Source organism: Taeniopygia guttata, chromosome 28, assembly GCF_048771995.1.
Source record: "Taeniopygia guttata chromosome 28, bTaeGut7.mat, whole genome shotgun sequence".
Classification (NCBI taxonomy): Eukaryota; Metazoa; Chordata; class Aves; order Passeriformes; family Estrildidae; genus Taeniopygia; species Taeniopygia guttata.
Genome location: NC_133053.1, coordinates 842,710 through 864,031, shown reverse-complemented (window position 1 = coordinate 864,031; position 21,322 = coordinate 842,710). Strand labels below are relative to the sequence as shown.

General features: G+C 64.2%; 3 protein-coding genes and 1 long non-coding RNA gene across 9 annotated transcripts; 2 read left to right on the top strand and 2 right to left on the bottom strand.

Moving 5' to 3' along the window:
* Window positions 1-80: 80 nt before the first annotated feature.
* MPV17L2 (MPV17 mitochondrial inner membrane protein like 2) lies at window positions 81-6,120 on the top strand. Of its 2 annotated transcripts, XM_072919392.1 has the most exons (6): window positions 81-662; window positions 1,416-1,651; window positions 2,863-3,033; window positions 3,879-3,955; window positions 4,142-4,270; window positions 5,032-6,120. In XM_072919392.1, the coding sequence occupies exons 1-6, from the start codon at window positions 451-453 to the stop codon at window positions 5,050-5,052; spliced, it is 846 nt and encodes a 281-aa protein (XP_072775493.1). In that variant the 5' UTR covers window positions 81-450; the 3' UTR covers window positions 5,053-6,120. The 2 variants fall into 2 exon arrangements, with proteins under 2 accessions (XP_072775493.1, XP_072775494.1); XM_072919393.1 differs by lacking the exon at window positions 4,142-4,270.
* RAB3A (RAB3A, member RAS oncogene family) lies at window positions 6,059-11,182 on the bottom strand. The gene is made up of 5 exons (XM_030256770.4): window positions 11,030-11,182; window positions 9,239-9,466; window positions 8,420-8,538; window positions 8,207-8,331; window positions 6,059-7,860 (listed from the first exon to the last, which is right to left on the bottom strand). Exons 1-5 carry the CDS (start codon window positions 11,141-11,143, stop codon window positions 7,670-7,672), a joined length of 777 nt encoding a protein of 258 aa, XP_030112630.3. The 5' UTR covers window positions 11,144-11,182; the 3' UTR covers window positions 6,059-7,669.
* A 138-nt stretch (window positions 11,183-11,320) lies between these two features.
* On the top strand, window positions 11,321-12,902 carry LOC140680771 (uncharacterized). The gene is made up of 2 exons (XR_012052165.1): window positions 11,321-11,498; window positions 12,448-12,902. It is a non-coding gene; the product is annotated as an uncharacterized lncRNA (long non-coding RNA).
* PDE4C (phosphodiesterase 4C) lies at window positions 12,606-20,834 on the bottom strand. Of its 5 annotated transcripts, none has more exons than XM_072919391.1 (15): window positions 20,634-20,834; window positions 17,224-17,412; window positions 17,099-17,135; window positions 16,948-17,012; window positions 16,789-16,838; window positions 16,149-16,261; window positions 15,964-16,057; window positions 15,279-15,457; window positions 15,097-15,195; window positions 14,862-15,026; window positions 14,679-14,778; window positions 14,442-14,596; window positions 14,236-14,358; window positions 13,883-14,065; window positions 12,606-13,810 (listed from the first exon to the last, which is right to left on the bottom strand). In XM_072919391.1, exons 2-15 carry the CDS (start codon window positions 17,253-17,255, stop codon window positions 13,289-13,291), a joined length of 1,917 nt encoding a protein of 638 aa, XP_072775492.1. In that variant the 5' UTR covers window positions 17,256-17,412; window positions 20,634-20,834; the 3' UTR covers window positions 12,606-13,288. The 5 variants fall into 5 exon arrangements, with proteins under 5 accessions (XP_072775492.1, XP_072775491.1, XP_030112567.4 ...); XM_072919390.1 differs by having other exon boundaries at window positions 12,606-13,738; window positions 20,634-20,833; XM_030256707.4 differs by lacking the exon at window positions 20,634-20,834 and adding an exon at window positions 18,914-19,200.
* Window positions 20,835-21,322: the final 488 nt, after the last annotated feature.

Genomic DNA, 21,322 nt, shown 5'->3' with positions numbered 1-21,322 from the left:
AGACAGACAGCTGTCGGTGAGGGGATCTCTGCCTGCAGTTCCCAGCCAGGTCTGCCCCACATGGCTGAGGAAGAAGCCTCAGTTCCCTCAGGATGTCCTCGGGAGTGACAAACCCCCAGGACGAGCAGCACCAGCGTCCCCCCAGCCCTTCCGCTGCCCCCCACAACCGAGGTGACGCGGGCTCGATGTTCCAGCTCCGAAGAGAAGCCTCTCAAGGAATCCTGAAGGCTCTGGGCACAGCCTGGAGGGTCTCCCCACACCTGAGGGACCCCAGTGGCAGTTGCAGAGTGAGGAGAGCGGCGGTGTCAGCCCCGACAGCGCTGCTGCCGCTCGTCATGGCCACCACCACGGGGATATCCCAGCACCCAGGGCTCCCCAGCCCCTCTGCTGCCCCCAGACCGGGTGTCGGGCACAGGGCAGGGCTGGGGCACCGCGGGGATCCCCTGGGCCATGCCCAGCTCGCCCCACCATGAGCCCCTGGGCCGGTGCTGCCCCTGTAGGTGTCATGGCGGCCCCTGTAGGTGTCATGGCGGCCTCCCGTGCCCCCGTAGGTGTCATGGCGGCCCCCATGCCCCTGTAGGTGTCATGGCGGCGCAGGAAGCGGAAGTCGCTGCTGTCACGTGGTGCTCGCCGGTTCCGCGTCCGGGCGGCGGCAGCGCCCGGTAGGGGCGGGGGGGGCACCTGGGGGGCACCGGAGGCACCGGGAACCGGGTGGTGACCGGGAAGGGGCGCTGGGGACCCAGCGGGGGGAGTGGAGGGACACAGAGATAACGGGGAGCGCGCAGGGGGTCGGGACGGGGGCACTGGGGGCGATGGCAGAGGGGTCTGGGGGGCACTGGGGGCGATGGCAGAGGGGTCTGGGGGCACTGGGAGGTACCGGGGGGCACTGGGAGGGCACTGGGGGCGATGGCAGAGGGGTCTGGGGGCACTGGGGGGCACAGGGGGGCACTGGGGGCGATGGCAGAGGGGTCTGGGGGCACTGGGGGACACGGCAGGAACACTGGGGGCACTGGAAGGGTGCGGCCGGAGCAACTGGGAGATGCAGAGGGGAGAACTGGGGGAACTGGGAGGGTACCCGGGACCAGACTGGGAGAACTGGGGGGGCACAGGGAGCCAAACTCGGGGAACTGGGGGGGCACTGGGGCAGCTCTGTCCCTGCAGTGACTGGAACTGAACTGGGGGGCACTGGGAGCACTGGGGGGTCCTGGGGTAACTGGGGGCACTGGGAGCCCTGTCCCTGCAGTGACTGGAACTGAACTGGGAGGAACTGGGGCAGCCCCATCCCAACTGTGACTGGAACTGGGGGGCACTGGAGGTACTGGGGGGCACTGGGGGCACTGTCCCAGCCCTGTCCCTGCAGTGACTGAACTGAGGGGCACTGGGGTAACTGGGGGGCACTGGGGGCACTGTCCCAGCTCTATTCCAGCCGTGACCCACCGGTGCCGTGCCAGTCCCGGTGCCAGTCCCGGTCCCGGTGCCGTGCCGTGGCGCAGGATGCTGCGGCGCTCCTGGCGCTCGCTGTTCTCGGGCCGGCTGCTGCTCCTCACCAACACCCTGAGCTGCGGGGGGCTCCTGGCGGCGGGGGACAGCCTGCAGCAGCGCTGGCACCGCCACCGGCACCCCGAGAGCCCCGTGCAGCCCGCGCGCACCGGTGAGCACCGGGACGGGAGGGATGGCACAGAGGGATGGCACGGGGGGATGGCACGGGGGGATGGCACAGAGGGATGGCACGGGGGGATGGCACGGGGGGATGGCACAGAGGGATGGCACGGAGGGATGGCAGGGGCACCCTGCAGCACCCACACCCTGCAGTACCCAAACCCCAGAGCAGGGACACCCTGCAGCAGCCTCACCCTGCAGCACCCACACCCTGCAGCACCCAAACCCTAGGGCAGGGGCACCCTGCAGCACCCAAACTCCACAGACACCCTGCAGCACCCAAACCCTGCAGCACCCAAACCCCAGGGCAGGGACACCCTGCAGCACCCAAACCCTGCAGCACCCAAACATCAGAGACACCCTGCAGCACTCAAACCCAAGGGAAGGGACATCCTGCAGCACCCAAACCCCACAGACACCCCACAGCATCCACACCCCGCCCTGTCACTGTTGGACACAAAACGAGTGCACAGAGGCTCGGTGAGTTCCAGAGAGGAAATTTCATTGGTGATATATAGAGTTGTAAGAGTGGCAGCAGATTGGAGGGTGGAATTGTCACCTCTCTAAAACCAACAGTTCATGAATTTTCTCTCCTTACAAAGAAGAACATAAAACAATCATTATTTACGTGAATGTAAAAGAATCATTGCTTACATTATTTACACTATTTACATCTCATTTGAGTGAGAGCTGCAGTAGAAATACATAAGCATCAGAAGGCATAGAAAACTTGTAAAAGAACTTTAAAACTTTTAAAATAATTGTAAAAGAAAACACACTTAAAAATCAGGGTAAAAGTATCATTATTTACATTATTTACACTATTTATATCTCATTTGAGTGAGAGCTCCAGTAGAAATACCTAAATATTGGAAGACATAGAAAACTTGTGAAAGAAAACACACTTAAAAATCAGGGTAAAAGAATAATTATTTACATTATTTACACTATTTATATCTCATTTGAGTGAGAGCTTCAGTAGAAATACATAAGCACCAAAAGGCATAGAAAACTTGTAAAAGACCTTTAAAACTTTTAAAATAATTATAAAAGAAAACAACTTAAAATCAGGGCAGCCTGATTTTACAAAATCAGGGTAACAGCACCCAGCCCTGCCTTGGGCAGCCACAGCTGCTGTGGGAATCCATCCCCACCCTCCCGGGGAGGAACCCCCTGCCCAAACCCCCCGTGCTGCCGTTGCAGGGCGGATGTTCGTGGTGGGCTGCAGCCTGGGGCCGCCGATGCATTTCTGGTACCTGTGGCTGGACGCGGCGTTCCCCGCCCGCGGCGCGCGCTGCCTCAGGACGGTGCTGAAGAAGGTGCTGCTGGACCAGCTGGTGGCCTCGCCCAGCCTGGGGGCCTGGTACTTCGTGGGTACGTGGCACCAGAGCCCAGCCAGAGCTGCTGCTGGTGCCCGGGTTTGGGGTGGGTGTTTGGGCAGGGTCGGGGCGCTCGGAGCCTCGCGGGCAGCGTTGGCAGGTTCTCCTCAGGGTTAGTGTGGCAAAAGGCAGCGCTGCAGCTCTGGCAGGGCTGGGGCTGTTCCCTGGGGGATTCAGTGCCCAGAACCCTCAGGGGGAGGAACCTTTTCCTGGTCTCCATCCCAAATCCCAGAACCTTTCCTGAACTCCATCCCAAATCCCAGAACCTTTCCCTGATCTCCATCCCAAATCCCAGAACCTTTCTTTGTTCTCCATCCCAAATCCCAGAACCTTTCCCTGATCTCCATCCCAAATCCCAGAACCTTTCCCTGATCTCCATCCCAAATCCCAGAACACTTCCCTGATCTCCATCCCAAATCCCAGAACCTTTCCCTGATCTCCATCCCAAACCCCAGAACTTTCCCTGATCTCCATCCCAAATCCCAGAACCTTTCCCTGATCTCCATCCCAAATCCCAGAACTTTCCCTGATCTCCATCCCAAATCCCTGAACTTTCCCTGATCTCGATCCCCAAATCCCAGAACCTTTCCTGATCTCCATCCCCAGTCCCAGAACCTTTCCCTGATCTCCATCCCCAGTCCCTGAACTTTCCCCGATCTCCATCCCACCCCCTGGCACACCCCCAGCCATTCCCCAGACCTTCCCTTTCACTTTCCTTCCCATTTCCCAGAACTCCATCCCTCTGGGATGGGGTTTGGAGCCTGTCCCAACAATTCCCACCCCAATTCCCAGCCTGGAGCGATCCCCACTGACCCCTCCTGACCCCTCCTGTCCCCACAGCCATCGGCACCCTGGAGGGCCAGACTCTGCAGGAGAGCTGGGACGAGCTGAAGGAGAAATTTTGGGAACTGTACAAGGTGAGCCCCTCCCGGGTGCTGTGGGAACAGGGGAAGCCCCAGTGAAGGAGAAATTTTGGGAGTTTTACAAGGTGAACCCCTCCTGGGTGCCCTGGGAGTGGGAGAAGCTCCAGTGAAGGAGAAATTTTGGGAGTTTTACAAGGTGAGCCCCTCTGGGGTGTCCCAGCTGCCCCTGTTCCTCCCCAGGCCGACTGGAGCGTGTGGCCGGCGGCGCAGATCCTCAATTTCCTCTTCGTGCCGCCCGCCTACCGCGTGTTTTACGTCAACGTGGTGACCCTGGGCTGGGACACCTACCTGTCCTACCTCAAACACCGGGTGAGCCCCGCCCCGAGCCCTGCCCGCCCCGGGAATCCACGGAATTCACTGAATCCACACAATCACAGAATTCATACAATTCACAGAATCACAGAATTCACAGAATCACAGAATTCACGGAATCATGGAATCACACAATCACAGAATTCACATGAATCACAGAATTCACACAATTCACGGAATTCACAGAATCCACACAATCACAGAATTCACGGAATTCACACAATCACAGAATTCACGGAATTCACACAATCACAGAATTCACATGAATCACAGAATTCACACAATTCACACAATCACAGAATTCAGGTGAATCACAGAATCCACACAATTCACAGAATCACAGAATTCACACAATTCACGGAATTCACACAATTCACGGAATCCACACAATCACAGAATTCACACAATCACGGAATCACACAGTCACAGAATCCACACAATTCACAGAATCACAGAATTCACACAATTCACAGAATCAGTCACAGAATTCACACGAATCACAGAATTCACACAATCACAGAATTCCTGGAATTCACGGTGGATGCTCCCTGTTCCTGCAGGATTCAGGGTGGATGCTCCCTGCTCCTGCAGGATGCCCAGGAGGGATGATCCCTGCTCCTGCAGGATTCAGGGTGGATGATCCCTGCTCCTGCAGGATTCAGGGTGGATGATCCCTGCTCCTGCAGGATTCAGGGTGGATGATCCCTGCTCCTGCAGCAGTGCCAGGCTCATCCCAGGCTCCCCTCGGTGTTTTGCAGCCACGCAGCGCCAGCGCCTAGAGAGGGACTGGGCTTCAGAGGATCCTGCCAGACGGCTTCTGGACATCCTGGATTTCTGGGCATCGAGGCTTTCTGGGCATCCTGGATTTCTGGGCATCCTGGAGCACCCCAGCCAGAGCCAGCACCTGCCGCTGATTAACTCATCTGCTAATTACAGATGAGCTGGGGTCGTAAGAATCTCTTGTTGCAGGAGAACCTCTGAAGTGATTTCTTGGTGAGGAGGAGCTGCTGCAGCCCCTGGGAAAGGTCCTGGCTGGATTTGCTCCCTCTCCAGAGCAAACCAGTCCCTTGCTGCTCCTCCAGCACCTTCCGTTCACCTGGATCCCCAGCACGGAGATTTTGGGAAGGAATTCTTCCCCGTGAGGGTGGAGAGGCCCTGGGATGGAACTCCCGGAGCAGCTGTGGGTGCCCCTGGATCCCTGGAAGCGTCCAGGGGCAGTTTAAGTGTCCCTGCCATGGCAGGGGTGGAATGGGATGGATTGAAGGTCATTCCAAGCCAAACCCGCTCCGTGCTCCGCTCTGGCTGCCCCTCTGCTCTCCCTGCAGCTCCTCACTCCTTCCCCTGCTGCTTTTTCTCCTCCAGCTCAGGGATAAAATCATTTCCCCCGAGCTGCCTCAGCTCCCCCGGCTGCGGGCGGGGGCTGCAGCCACCTGGATCCTCTATAAATAGGGATGAGATTGCGCCCGCCGGCTCTGCGGCAGGAGGGGGGGGTTGGAGCCAAATTTTGGCAGATTTTGGGCCATCACATCCCTCTGCTCCCAGCCCTGGGCAAGCTGGATGCTCCCTGCATAAGCCCAAGAAGTGAATTATTGCCAGTGGCAAGGAAAATTGCCTGAATGGGATTTTTTTTTTTTTCCCTTGATTTTTAAAGCTGTGCCTTAATGCTGTGCCCTGGTCCCTGCTGCCACACACCCGGGGCAGCAGCAGGGAGCCATCTGGGGGATGATAATTTAAAAATTCCAATTAATTTTGCTCCTCTCTGGCAACTCAGGGACCCCGAGGAACTTCTGATCAGCATTGGTTTATTTCTTCACAACATTTCTTTTAATACAGTGATTTTTAGGAAATTGTACTCTTTTTTTTTTTGACACTTTTGACATTTGTACAGTACAGTGTAACTCTTCCATAAGTAAACTTCACAAAAAAGAGGAGGAGGGGGGGAAAGGGGAGGGAAGGAGATGGAATCATGGTTGGGAGGGGAGGAAATAGAGGGAAATCTGTAAAATAAAGACACAGCGCTCCAGGAAAAATAAATAAAAGGGCAGCTCTGTCATGGCTACGGGAATATCCACTTATTCACAGTCTCCACAGAAGCACAGAACTACAGGAACACGAGATCCCAAATCCCTGGAGCAAAGCAGCCACGATCTAACCCTGCTCACCCCCCACGAGCCCACCCCGGGGCCGATTCGCTCCAGTTGGCTCGGCCTCGCTGATGGATCGAATCAATTTCTCATTTTAAATCTTATTTCAATAATAACAGCTTTGTCGTCGTTTGGTTGTGGGGGTGGGGGTGGGGTTTTGTTTTTTGGGGGTTTTTTTTTGTGGGTTTTTTTTTTTAATGTGATATTCACAAGCAAGGTTATCACACCGAGAGAAACAAAAAAAAAATCAGAATATATATATATATATGTATATAAATGCACCACCACGGCCACAGCACAGCAGGTCACGCGCACAGCGTCACTTCCTACGCCTATTTACAAGGAATTTCTGTATGTACAAGGAGGAAGACGGCGGGAGCATAAATTAGCATCTATTTATACAAATAAACAAGAGTCAGGAAATATCCATCCAGCTGGAGGGGCAGGAAAGCCGGGCACGGAGAGCCCCCGGCACCAGGAGCTCGGGGAAAAGGCTGGGGGGATTTGGGGGGGTCCTGTCACAGCACCCACACACTGGGAAGGGGGTCCCAGGGCAGGGGGATCCCCAGGACAGGGGGTTCCAGAGCAGGAAAAGGGGTGGGGGTCCCAGAACAGGGCGTTCCAGAGCAGGAAAAGGGGTGGGGGGGGTCCCAGGACAGGGGAAAGAGGACAGGGGGTCCCAGAGTAGGGGGGGACCAGGGCAGGGGAGACCCCAGACCAGGAAAAAGGGGTGGGGGTCCCAGGACAGGGGGTCCCAGAGCAGGAAAAAGGGTGGGGGGTGTCCCAGGATAGGGGGTACCAGGACAGGGATAACAGGACAGAGGGTCCCAGGGCTGGAAAAAGGGTGGGGGTCCCAGGACAGAGCAGGAAAAAGGGCAGGGGGTCTCCAGGACAGGGGTCCCAGGACAGGGGGGGTCTCCAGGGCAGGGGGTGCCAGGACAGGGTGGGGGTCACCAGGGGAGATGGGGCTGGGGGTGATGGTTTCTCGACAGTGATTAAAAGCAGAATGAGGTGGGGCAGGGGTGGGGGGAGTTTTCTACCAGCCCAGGCTTAAAAATAAATTAAGGGGTGGGGGGGCATAGCCTAATGAATTGGGGTGGGGGGCTCCTAGAGGGGCCGCAGCCCTTTCGGAGGTATCAGCAGCAAAAGCCCCCGCGGGACCCCCAAGAGGAGGAGCTCGGGGCGGGGCCGGGGTGAGGGGGTTTGGGGTGCACTGACCGGTTTTTTGGGGGGATTTTGGGGGGGCTGGCCCCTAGCAGGCACAGTCCTGGTGGGGGGGGGCCTGCTGGTCCGTGAGCTGGGGGCCCTGCTTGGCGCCGGTGACGGCGGGGTCGGCCGTGTCCAGCGACTCCGACATCTTCTCGCAGATGATGTCCACCAGCCGCTCGAAGGTCTGCTTCACGTTGATGTTGTCCTTGGCGCTGGCCTCGAAAAACTCAAAGCCTGGATTTGGGGAGTGGGGGGGGGACAGAGGGACAAGGGACACGCACGTCAAAGCTGCGACCCCGCGTCCGGCCTCGCGTGGCTGCTGCTGCTCCTCGTTCAATATTCAAAGGGTTTGGGACCTGCCAGCCATGAAATCCCCTTTTTCCCACCCAAAAAACCCCCCAAATCCTCCCCCCAGCATCTGGCAGAGAGTCCAGGGTGTGCAGCGACTCTGTGGTTTCTCACCGGGCGCCAAGTCACCGCCGATATCGGAGCAGAGCGATTACACGGAGGGAATTAAGCCCTTAATTAAATTAATCGCGGGCTGGCAGCTGCGGTGGGAGGTTCCCCCTCCCCAACTCACCCAGGTGCTCGGCGAGCTGGCGGCCCTTCTCCGAGGAGACCACGCGCTCATCCTCCATGTCACACTTGTTCCCCACCAGCAGGACCTGGGCGTTGTCCCAGGAGTAGGTCTTGATCTGGGTGGACCTTGGGGGAGGGAGATGAGGGGGGTCAGAATTGTGGGGAGGGGGCGGCTGGGGCGGCGTGGGGTGCCCAGAGCCCCTCTGGCGCTCACCAGTCCTGCACGGCGTTGAAGGACTCCTCGTTGGTGATGTCGTACATGAGGATGAAGCCCATGGCCCCGCGGTAGTAGGCGGTGGTGATGGTGCGGTACCGCTCCTGCCCGGCCGTGTCCTGCCCGGGGACAGCAGAGTGTCACCCCCGGGCTGTGGGGACACCCCCGGGGGCCAGCGGGGCCATGGGGGCAGATCCAGCCCCACCTTGGAATCACCCTGGTGGGGGCAGCTCCACAGTGACCATCATCACCCAGGCGAGCATTACCCCAGAGTGACCGTCAGCCCCAGAGTGACCATCAGCCCCAGAGTGACCATCAGCTCACAGTGACCATCAGCTCACAGTGACCATCAGCCCAGAGTGACCGTCAGTCCAGAGTGACCATCAGCCCAGAGTGACCGTCAGCTCACAGTGACCGCCAGCCCAGAGTGACCATCAGCTCACAGTGACCGCCAGCCCAGAGTGACCGTCAGCTCACAGTGACCATCAGCCCACAGTGACCATCAGCCCACAGTGACCATCAGCTCACAGTGACCATCAGCCCAGAGTGACTGTCAACCCAGAGTGACCGTCAGCCCAGAGTGACCGTCAGCCCAGAGTGACCGTCAGCCCAGAGTGACCACCAGCCCAGAGTAACTGTCAGCCCACAGTGACCGTCAGCCCCCACACCACCACCTCACACTGACCACCACCTCACACTGACCACCACCTCACACTGACCACCACCCCTCACTGACCATTACCCCTCACTGACCCTCACCCCCACCATCACCCCACCCCACCCCAGGGCTCCGGGGTACCCCAGGCTCTCTCTCCTCACCCAGATCTGCAGCTTGATGCGTTTGTCGTTCCGGTAGATGGTCTTGACCTTGAAGTCGATGCCGACGGTGCTGACGAAGGCGGGCGTGAAGGAGTCGTCGGCGTACCGGAACAGGAAGGAGGTTTTCCCCACGCTGCTGTTGCCGATGATCAGGATCTTGAACATGTAATCGAAGTTCTGGTCCGAGGATTCCTTCTGCCCGTAGCGGGAGTCGGTAGCGGACGCCATCTGCAAGGCGGAGGAGAGGCCGTGACGGGCCCGGCGGCGGTGCCAGGCCCCACTTCGGGGAGGTTTTGGCTCAGGATGGGTCACGGCGTGGCCACCAGTGGGTCACTCAGCCCTGAGGGGCTCACAGAGGTCACCTCCCGTCACCGTCACCCCCCAGCAGGAACCACGGTATGTCCACAGCAAATGTGGGGCATGCGGCCTGCGGGGTTTGCCGTGGCCCCAGAGATTTGCTGCGGCTCCCGGGATTTGCCACGGCTGACGGGAATTTGCCGTGGCCACCGGGATTTGCCGTGGCCACCGGGATCTGCCGTGGCTCCCGGGATCAGGATCTGCCACGGCTCCCGGGGTCCGCCGTGGCTCCCGGGATCCGCCGTGGCTCCCGGGATCTGCCGTGGCTCCTGGGATCGGGATCTGCCGTGGCTCCCGGGATTGGGATCCACCGTGGCTCCCGGGATCGGGATTTGCCGTGGCTCCCGGGATCGAGATCTGCCGTGGCTCCTGGGATCCACCGCGGCGTTGCCGTGGCGTTGCGGGTGCGGCCGGGGCGCCGCAGCCTCTCCCGCATCTTCCCGGTGACAAAATGGCACCGGCAGCAGAGCCCCCGCACGGCGTGGCCAGCGAGGAGCCGGGGGTGTCACCGGGCACCGGGGGTGTCACCGGGCACCGGGGGTGTCACCGGGCACCGTGGGGAGGGCGATGCCAAAAAAGGGGGCACAGAGCCCAGCTCGCCCAGGGTGGAGCACAGGGATGCTGGGGGCACGTGGAGGGGGTGCAGGGCGCTGCAGGGAGGGGTGCAGGGTGCTGATGAGGGTTTTGGGGTCCTGATGAGGGGTGCAGGGTCCTGATGAGGGGTGCAGGGTGCTGATGAGGGTTTTGGGGTGCTGATGGGCATTTCGGGGTGCTGATGTTTGGGGAGAGGGTGCAGTGATGCAAGGAAGGGGTTCAGGGTGCTGATGGGGGGGTGCACAGGGTGCTGATTGCAGGGTGGCGGGGCAGAGTGCTGCGAGGAGGGGGGCTAGGGTGTTGACAGGGGGGTCAGGGTGCTCATAGCGGGGGTCAGGGTGCTGATAAGGGGGGTCAGGGTGCTGATAGGACGGATCAGGGTGCTGATAGGGGGGATCAGGGTGCTCATAAGGGGAGTCAGGGTGCTGATAAGGGGAGTCAGGGTGCTGATAAGGGGAGTCAGGGTGCTGATGGGGGGGTCAGGGTGCTGATAGGTGGGATCAGGGTGCTGATAGAGGGGGTCAGGGTGCTGATAGGGGGGATCAGGGTGCTGACACGAGGTGCACACGGGGCTGATGGGGGGGGGTCACCCCCTGCTCCTCCCCGCAGGCCCGATCCCTCTGCACCCACTCGGTCCCTGCGCAGCCCCCCCTGTGCCGCATCCATCATCATCATCATCATCATCATCATCATCACCCCCCCCCCCCGCCTCCCCTCCCGGTGCCGGGGGGTCACGGAGGGGGTTCGGGGGAGCCCTGCGGGGCTGTCGCTGTGGGGGGGTCCCGGGGGGGTCCCGGGGGGGGGTCCCGGTTGGGGGATGGGGTGGGGGGGGGGTCTCACCTCTGCCGCGCTCGCGCCGCCGCCTCCTCCCCGCAGCGACTGCAGCAGATGCGGAGCGCAGGTGACGTAGGCAGAGGGGCGTGGCTCTCTTATGTAAATCAGCTCGGACGTCATGGGCGCGCCCCTGAGGGAGGCGCTGATTGGCTCGGCGGCGCGCTTTGATGGACAGCGGGCGGACGCGGGGGAGGAGACCCCCCCCTCCCGGCGCGGTGGTGGGCGCCGCCCCCTCCTCCGGCAGCGCGCAGTGGTGCGGTCCGGCCGCGCTGCGCGGGGCGCGGGATGAACCACCCCTGCGCCGGCGGGGGTGTGGGGCGAACCATTCCCGCTCAAGGGGGGGGGGCGAGTTTTGACAGCCTCCCTGTCGCGACATGGCGCGCTATCGCGACGCCTTCCCCTAGGCCGGCAGCCGCGGGCGGGCTGATCCTTGCCGTGATGGGGCGGCTGGCGCTGAGGCGGGGCCGCTGCGCAGGTGGGCGGCCATGTCCTCCATCGCCCTGAGGCTCCGGCGGGATTAGGCCCGGCAGCATATGGCGGCCCCGGGGCACGGCCCTGCCCGGAGCCCCCGGCCCTGCCCGGCCCCGCCCGGCCCCGCCCGGAGCCTCTGGCCCTGCACCGAGCCGGACACGGGGATGGGCACGGGGGCAGGGATGGAGCCAGAACTGGGGATGGAGCCAGAATTAAGGATGCATGCAGGCTCAGGGATGGAGCCAGAATCGGGGAGGGTCCAGCTATAGGACAGATCCAGAATTAGGAATGGAGCCAGAATTAGGGATGGATCCAGAATTAGGGATAGATCCAGCTGTAGGATGGAGCCAGAATTAGGGATAGATCCAGACTCAGGGTTGGATCCTGGCTCAGGGATGGATCCAGAATTAGGGGTGGATCCAGCTATAGGACGGATCCAGAATTAGGGATGGATCCAGAATTAGGGATGGATCCAGAATTCGGGGTGGATCCAGCTGTAGGATGGAGCCAGAATTAGGGACAGAGCCAGGCTGCTGTGGCCATTTTCCATCACCTTCCCCAGGCGACAGCCCCTCAGCCAGAAATGGGGGAAAAAAGGGCTTTTTCCACCTGCCCCACTCCAGCCTGGCAGAGTTGGGCTGGATCTGGATTCGAGGAATTTGAGAGCACAGAGCCTCTGGACAGACAGGGGGACATCGGCACCCAGCAGGGATGGCACGGAGCCACCGCCACGCCGGGCAGGACCTGGAGAAGGGCTGGGCTGGGGAAGAACCAGCAGCTCCCGAGGCCCTGCTGCTGCCAGGGCGGGCAGGGGGCGAGGGCCCCAGGTGCCAGGGCAGTGCCGTGGGTGGGGACGTGTTTGTGGGGAGAAATCACCGTGGGGAGCAATGCGGAAGAGGCAGGAACGGGCTCCGCACCGCGCCAAGCCGGCGATTAAATATTTACCTTGGCAGGTTGTGTTTGCCAGTGCTGGATCTGCGTTTCCAGGGAGGAGCTGGCTTTTGTTCCAGCACACAGCCTGGCCCTGCCCGGTGCCACCAACCACCGAACCGGCCCCTGGGGACATCGGCTGCGGCTCCCGTGACACACAGAGGCGCTTAGGAGGCTCATGTTTAGGGTGGAACAAACCGGGTTTAATCTCTGGGAGGGGAAGAAGAATCCCAAAGGACCCTGCCCCAGGTGGAGATGGAGGTGGGGGGTGGTGACAGTGCCCGCCAGGGTCCCACATGTGAAATGCAAATGGCGTTTGGAGCGATCGCAGAGCAGAAATGCAAGTTTTCTCCCCAAAAAATGCATCTTTCCGCCCCAAAAAAATGCGTGTGTGCCTCGGGGAGGCCCATAGTAAAAAGTGAGCTACAAAAGGCTTTAAAAAGTGAACCTATCCCCAAATAAATAAAGCTCTGAGCCGTGCCCGTGCTGGTGCCTGGTGCTGGGGGTGTCACCAGCACCTTCTGCCCACCTTGTCCCACCATGGGCTGCCCTCCTGCAAGGGGACACCCGGGAAGGTGCTGGAATGCTCCTTGCTGCAGCCCCTGGGCTGGGATGTCCCCAGGGCTGGGGTGTCCCCACGCCCTGTCTGAAGGGGACAGGGACCTTTCCCGGGGAGACCAGCAGCGTCCTCCTACCTGTCAGGACCCATGCAGGTCCCGAACGGGGACACATCCTGGGTGCCTCCGAGCTCCTGCGGTGCCAGTGCTGCCCAGTGCCAGCTCCCCGCTGTCCCCAGTGCCAGCTCAGGGCCGTGCCCAGTCCCACGTCCCCCCCAGCAGCCAGGGGACCCCCGGGCCGGTGGCGCTACGTGCCCAGGGACAGGAATGTGACGTTGCCCTCTGTGTCCAGGCACAGCCCCTGGCTGTCCTCGGGCCCTGGCACCGAGCACCCGCTGCCACCGTCCTTGGGCAGCGTCCCCTCCAGCGCCTGCCGGTTGTCCACGTCCCTGGGGCGGGGGACAGGCGAGTCCCGGTCCCCGGGGCCGGGCGACGGGCGCTTGGCGTCGGCAGCCTCCGAGTCATCCGTGCCCGGTGTCTTGGAGCCGCTGTTGTCCTCCTCCAAGGGGCTCTCGGCCCCCTCCGGCTCCGTGTCCGACTCACCCTCCTCCTCCTCCTCCTCCTGCAGCGCCAGCTGGAACTGGAACTTGTCGGCGGTGGCGGGGGACGGCGCGGGCGGCTCGGGCGGGGGCGAGGGGCTGCGCGGGATCATGCTCTGGTACCACTCCCGGTTGTCCTCCAGCGTGTCCAGCAGCTCCTGCGCGTCGGGGTGCACCAGGTCGGCCCAGGTCTCCCACAGCGGGTGGGCGATGAAGTCGATGAATCCCACCTGGGGGGACGCAGAGCTGAGCCCCCCGCCCGGCCCTGCGTCCCCCGCCCCGTGCCCAGGCTGCCGCCCCACCTGGGACTTCTCCACGGAGGCGGTGTGCTTGTCGCACATGGGGCTGATCTCCATGCCCTTCTCCCGCTCCCGGTCTCCTTGGCGGAAGAACTCCACCATGATGCGGTCGGTCCACTGCCGGTACAGCTCCAGGGGCTTGGTGGGGTTGCTGAGGTCGGCGCAGTGCACCATGTTCTGCAGGACCTGCGGGCGTGGACGCTGTGTCCTCTGTCCCTCAGCGCCACCCACGCCGTGCCACCAACTCGCTTGGCCCCCCAGTTGGATTTGGGGTGGTGGTGGCACCAAATCCCAGCAGGCCAGAGCGAGGATGGACGCCCGCAGCGCTGGGAAGGATTCCCCAGCTGCGTCCCCACCTGGATCCGGTCAGAGTAGTTGTCCAGCAGCAGCACCCCCAGGCTGGTCACCTTCTTGGTCTCCACCATGGTCTTCAGATCCGCCAGCAGGTTCATGTGCTTGGACATGTCTGTGGCCAACACCTGGGCAGGGAGAGGTGGGAACGGGTCTCAGCCTGACCCCCCAGTGCAGACCCCACCCCGGGGTGCTCCGGCCCCCCCCATACCATGTCGATGACCATTTTTCGGAGCGTCTGCCTCTGCTTCCTGCTCAGGTTCTGGAAGATGTCGCAGTTCTCCTCCTGGAGGAGCTTGAAGCCCACGGCCAGGTGGTGGTTCTCCAGCACCGAGGCGTCGTTGTACATCAGGGCCAGTTCCGAGTCTGTGAGACGGCACTGGTCACCCCGGGGTGACCCCTGGGGTCCCCCAGTATCCCGCAGGTCCATCCCTGCACCCCGTCTCACTGGTGTTGATGAGGAACTGGTTGGAGACCCCGGGGTGGTCAACATCATGGATGGCGCTGGCAAAGATGGCAGCCATGATCTCCAGGTCCGTGAAGACAGCCTAGGAACGGCGGGAGGAGGCGTTGGGGACGCGGTACGGCCCCGCCAGGCGCTCCTGGCTGGCCTGGGCTGAGCGGGAATCACCTCCAGCGCGGGCGTGGAGAGCAGGACGTGCGTGGACTGCGCCACGTCGGCGGCGTGCAGGCTGTTGTGGTAGGCCACGTCGGCGTGGTAGTGGTCCTCCAGCGTCAGCATGTAGGTGATGAAGGTGTTGACGGGGATGCGGAAGGTCTTCATCAGGTCCCGCTCCTGCGGGGAGGCGGGAGGTGGCTCGTCCCCGCCCGGCCACCGGCACAGGGACCCGCGGTGGGACGCTCACCTGGAAGATGCTGTACATGATGACGGTCAGCGGGCGGTTCCCCGAGTACTCGGCCACTTTGAACACGTCGAGACCCCACTTGTTGGTGTCCTCCAGCTCCTGGGGAGCAGAGGGACAGAGATCCATGGGGGGGTGGCGTTGGGGACCCCGCGCTCTGGGGGGGTCACCCCTGCAGGACCCACCTTGGCCAGCAGCGCCTCGTGGTCCGTGCGCACCCCGAAACGCGGGATGCCGGCGGCGGCCAGGCTGGAGCCGTGCTTGAGCTTCCTGACGCCGCTGATCTGCGACATGGGGCGCTTCCTCCGCTCCTTCTCCTTGTCCTTGGCCAGTGCCGAGGGGATCTCCACCTCGTGCTGCTTGTCTGGGGTGACACCGGGAGGCCGTGAGCGGGGCAGGAGCCTGAACGTCACCGCCGGCATCTCCCCGGGTCACGCTGGGACAATCTGGGGGGGCCGCAGCACTTTACCCATCCACAGGCCACACATCTGCCAGGGGACCCCTGGACACTCCTCCAGGCACACAAGGGTGGCCCCAACAGCCCCAGTGCACCAGTATACACCAGTATACACCAGTATACACCAGTATACACCAGTATGAGCCAGCACTCCCAGCCAGGACACACGCTGTGACATTTGTGGGACAAATCCCACTGTGTCCCCCCATTCCAACCCTCCACAAGAAGCAAGTGGGACCCTCCGCTGGCATCATCCCCGTGGGCACCCCAGCTCTCTGGGGACACAAAGGCCACGCTGGTGCCAGCGGGGAGGTGACCCCGGGGCGGGAGGTGACCCCGGGGCGGGAGGTGACCCCGGGGTGGGAGGTGACCCCGGGTGGGAGGTGACCCCGGGGTGGGTGGGAGGTGCTCACCCAGGAAGGTGCTGGAGATGTACTCGGACACTTGGTTCCCGGAGCGGCTGGTCTCCGAGAGCTGTGTCAGCTCCCGGTTCAGCATCCGCTTGAACTGCGGGGGGTTGGCAGGGTCAGCGGTGTGGGGGGCTGCCAGGACGCCCCGGGGGGCTCTGGGGTCCCCATGACCCTGGTAAGGTCCTTACCTTGTTGGAGGCCATCTCGCTGACCGAGTGCCTGGTCTGCAGCGTCTCCAGCTGGTCCAAGCACCAATCCAGCTCCTCCAGGGTCTCCCTCGAGAGCTTCTGCTGGGCATCTTCTGCTGGGGGCACCCGCCAGCTTGGCAAGGGACCTGCCAGCAGCGCGGCCACCCGCCACGGGGGACCCGGTGCCACCCCAACCCCGGGGGGCTGGCAGCGCCCCCCGAGCGGGGCGGCGGTGGGGGGCACGGGGGGATGTGGGGATGGGGGTCAGGCATCCCCGGGCGGTGGGCTCGGCCCCGCACGTTGTCCCCGTGGGGTGGCAGCCCCGGCACGCGGCGTGCCACGCTGTCCCGCGGGGTGACAGCCAGCCCCGGGGGCAGCCGCGCTCCCGCGGGGCCCCGTTCACCGCCGGCCTTTATTAATGGAAGCTTTGACGTCAAGCGGAGCTTTTCCACCGCCGCCAAGGGCGGGAGGAGCTGCCGAAAACCAGACATGGATCCCAAAGGGCAAAGCCGCAGCTCTGCCTTGGTTTGGGCGGGGAGGGGATGCTGCACCCCCAGGGCACGGCAGGACACAGCCTGGGGACACGGGGACAGCCAGCTCGTCCCCAAATCTGCCCAGCACCGTCCCCGCCGGCACTCACCGCAGAGGCTGGCCTTGCTCGCCGAGGGCAGGCTGCTGCTCGATCCCCGCCTGGGAAACACGGGGGGCTCAGTGCCTGCGACCCCCACAGCGGTGCCCACCCCCCCGTCACCGTGGGGCGGGGTCCCCACTCGGGTGATATCCTCGCCCCGCCACTCACTTGATGCCAGCGCGGTCCTGGAGGTGGCTGAGGTTGCTGCGGACGGTGCGGAGGCTGGCCAGGACCTGGGGGGGGACAGGGGGCTGGGGTCGGGCGGACCCCCCCGGGACACCCACCCCCTGTCCCCTCCTGTGTCCCCCGTGGCACTTACCTGGGCAAAGGGGGTGACGATCATGTCTTCTCCATGCCTGGGGGAGCACAGGGAGCATGAGGCTCGGGAGGGGAGGGAAGGGAAGGGGAGGATTGTCCCGGGGGTGCGGGCTGGGGGACACTCACAGGTCGCTGGCGATGGAGGAGTTGCGGGACATGGCTTTTGGGGACAGGTCGTAGTCGCTGTCGGAGCGGTAGAGGAAGGACTCTCGGCGCTGGCCGTGGGAGAAGGTGCCCTGCAGGACCAGCCCCGCGCCCGGGCTGGCCTGGGGGTCCAGGGTGCCCCGGCCGGGGGGGCCATTCTCCAGGTCAAAGCTGTGAGGGGACAGGGGACAAGGCTGGCACGGGGGACGTGGCACAGGGACCTGAGCCCAGGGGATGCTGTTGGGTTTCTCGGGGTGTCTGTGCCACCATCTCGCTCTGTCCAGCACGCTCTGGCTCGGTGACCCTGTGGTGACACCGGTGCCCGGTCTGGCCCTGCTGCTGAGAACGGGCCCAGCTCGGTGCAGACCCGCAGCTCCGGCTGGCACAGCGGGCTCTGGGACACCGGCTGGCAGAGCCGGGCTGTCCCGTGTCACCCGGGTGGGACAGGACCTGCTGCCCTGAGGCTCCCAGCTCCAGGGACCCCAGGAAGGGCTGGCTCCTGCCTGTCCCTCCCCCTACCTGTCACCAGCACCACGGTCCCAAGTCCTCCAAAGCCTCCATCAGCCCCGTCTCGAGGTGCCGTGTCCCATGGAGGGGACAACATCCAGCCACGGCACAGAGCCAGGGGACATCGAAGGACAGAAACCGCCGCAGAAGCCAAGCCCCGGCCCCTGGGGACACGCTGGCGGCGGCCCAGGGGCACCCCAGCCGGAGTCACCTGGCAGCCGTGTGCACCCAGGGGGGACAGGGGACAGGGATGGTGACCCCACAGTGTCCCCAAGCCGCCTCACCCACCCTGCTGCTCCGCCGGCCCCGGGGTCATGGGAAAGGCTGCACGCAGCAGGGACACGGCCAGGGCCACCCAGCGCCTGTCCCCTCCCGCAGCCACCCCAGAGCAGCGGGGAAGCGCAGATGGCACCGGGGCCACCGCGTCCCCGGCACTCACCCGATGCACGAGTGCCTCCGGGACGGGCACCGGCTGCCCGGCAGCATCGTCCCGCTGCGGCGGCGCCGGTGGCTGTGGCACGGCCGTGCCCGGCGGCGGCAGTGGCAGTGCCAGCCGGCACCGCGTCATGCCACCCCGCAGCCCCTTGTTTTCCTGCCTCGGCTTCCCAGCCCCGATGGTACCGACCGCACAAAGCCGCTTTGTCCCTCCGACGGCCCCGCGGGGTGATGCCCGCGCCTGTTCCCGGCCCCGTGCCACCACCCCTGACCTCGCTGCCACCGCGGGGGACAGCCCCGGGGGACACCCGCCGCTGCCACGGGGTTGGTGCCCAATTAACCCCCCTCGTTTCAGCGCTAATGACCTCCGAGCGGTGTCCGTGCCGGGCTGGGGGGGCCGCTATAAATAGATGTTGTCGCTGCAGAGGAGGGATGCGCTGAGCCCCACAGCAAGTGGGGCCGGCACCCCAAAACCAACCCCACGGCGCGTGGCTCGGAGGGCAGAGCCCCCCTCTGTCCCCAGCGGGGTCCCTGCGTGGCCATCGCTGCCGTGAGCGTGTCCGTGCTCAGCCCCGCTCGTCCGGCGCTCCCGCTGACCCCGTGGGGACACCCGCTGTCCCCTCCGCGTCCCCGTGGGCCCGTGGCACCAGTCCGGGGAGAGCCGCTGTCCCCAGGCCGGCAGCACGGGCTGGTGCCACCCCCACGCGGGACCCGCGGCGTCCCCCCTTACCAGAGGGGATGCGCCACGGTGAAGCGCCGCTGCAGGCGGATGCTCTGGCTCATCAGGAGCTTCCTGAAGAGGACGGGAGAATTGCGGGGGGACGTGGCCGGAGAAGCCCCCGGCGAGCAGTGCGCGGTGGGCAGCATGGCCGGCTCAGGGACCCCCGGGCCGGCGGCGGGGCCCCGCCGCCCCCGGTGCGCAGCAGGAAGCGTGCGGCCGTCCCGGTCCCGGCGGCCCCGGGAAACTTTCCATCCCCCTCCCGGCCCTGCGCCTGGGAAATTAAACAACTGTCTGGCTCCGGCAGCCGCGCACGGAGCCGGTCCCCCCCCGGTGCGCCCGGCGGGCCGGGCACGTGGCCCCTCGCTGGCCCGGTGCCACCGGCCACCCTGCTGTCCCCGCGGCAGCTGCTCCCGAAAGGGCAGGGGTGCTCTGCCCGGGGACACGGGAAAATGCCCCGCGAAAATCCCCCAGGGAGCCACGAAAATCCCCCAGGGACCCACGAAAATCCCCCAGGGACCCACGAAAATCCTCCAGGGACCCAGACGGACGGAGCGGACGTGCCACGGTGCCACCGAGGGACACAACTGAGTCTGGAGCACCCTGGACAGGCGGTGTGGCTGTGCCACGGTGCCACTGAGGGACACAATTGAGTCTGGAGCACCCTGGACGGGCGGTGTGGCTGTGCCACGGTGCCACCGAGGGACACAGCTGAGCTTGGAGCATCCCAGACACGTGGTGTGGACATGTCACGGTGCCACCGAGGGACCTGTGAGAGCCAAACCCACCCCACCCCGAGCCCCAGCCCATCCCTGGTGCTGGAGCCACTCCGGAGCAGAACAGGGAGCAGCAGGACCAGTGACAGTGACACTGTGGGGTGGCCGTGGCAGCTGACACCTGCCCAGCCTGAGGCAGCAGGATGTGGCTCCCTGCTGTTCCTGAGGGCCACAAAAATACCCACCAGGGGGGACAGCACCAGAGCCCCCCCTGCCACGCCAGCCCCATCAGGGACCCCAAAACCCACCCGAGGGGGTCCTGGAGGCGTCACCTTGGCTTTCAAGGGACTGCAAGCATGACCCTGGGGACATCAGGGCGGAGGGATGGCAGGACACGGGGACAGCAGGGGACGTGGCACGGAGGGCAGAGCCCCCTGTGCTGGCTGGCAGCAGGACAGCCAGTCCTTATCGGAGTGTCACTGTCCCCACGTGTCTGTGCAGGCCTGGAGGACAAGTGACACCAGAGCCATGTCCCTGGGCTGTGCCAGCTCGTTGCTGTCCCCACAAGCTGGGCTGGGAGAGGCACGGGACAGGGGGAATGGCCCAAAAATAGCCCGGCAGCAGCACAGCTGGGCCCGAGCCACCGCGGGAGGGACCGAGGTCACCTCGGCAGGGCCAGGCCAGCCCTTGGTGGCTCTGGCAGGGCCACGGGATGGCGACAAGGAGGGGGAGGAGGGTGAGGACAGGGTGGGGGTGACAGGGACAGCGCTATGGGGACAGTGGGGACAGGAGAGTTGGGGGTGACAGGGACGGACGGTGATCACAGTGGGCATCCCGGGGCTGGCACAGCGGGGTCGGTGACAGAAGAGTTTGTCCCCAACCCACCGGGTGCTCTGCCCCGGTGCCGCTGTCCGGCCGCCGGTGCTGAACCCCGGAGCGTCCCCGCCAGCCGTGCCCTGCCCGGTAACTCATTCCCGGTGCCACCGGGGCATCACCTCCCCCCGTCCCGCCCTTACCGGGGGGGCTCGGACTCATCGCCGCTGCTCGGGCCGCTCTCCTCGATGGTGAACACCACCCGGGCAGCCTCGGGCTCGGGGGCTCGGGCCGCCTCCGCCAACCGGCAGCCCAGCGGCGGCAGCAGCGGGGTCCCGGAGAAACGCCGGCGCACGGCGCCCACCGCCGCTACCGGGCCCGGGCCCGACGGGGCGGCCTCGGCGGGGTCGCGGCAGCGCTGCCGGGAAGCGGAGCGGCGGTGAGGAGCGGCACCGGGAGCTCCCCGCTGGTCCCGGCCCGAGGGTCCCGCCCGGGCAGCGCCCCCCGCCCGCCCCGCCGGTACCGAGCGCCGGTAGCGCGCCGGCGCCCCCTGCCGGACACGGTGCGGCGCCGCAGCCGGGGCACCGGGGCACCGGGGTACCGGGGCGCTCCGTGGGCGCGGGGAAAGGCACGGCCGGTGCACCGGAGCGGCTCCGCCCGCAGCGCACCGAGCACCGGGAGCACCCCCGTCCTCCTCCGCCTCCTGCTCCCGCCGCCACCGGACAGGACCCCCCCGACTTCCCCCGGGACCCCGCCGGAAAAACCGCCGGGGCCGGCGAGCAATTACGCAGATGTGAATAATAATTAACCGCCCATTAAGGGGATAATTAACTCCCGCTCAGCGCCGCCAGCACGGTTATTGCTGCCCGGGGGCCCGGCGCTGGGACGCTCA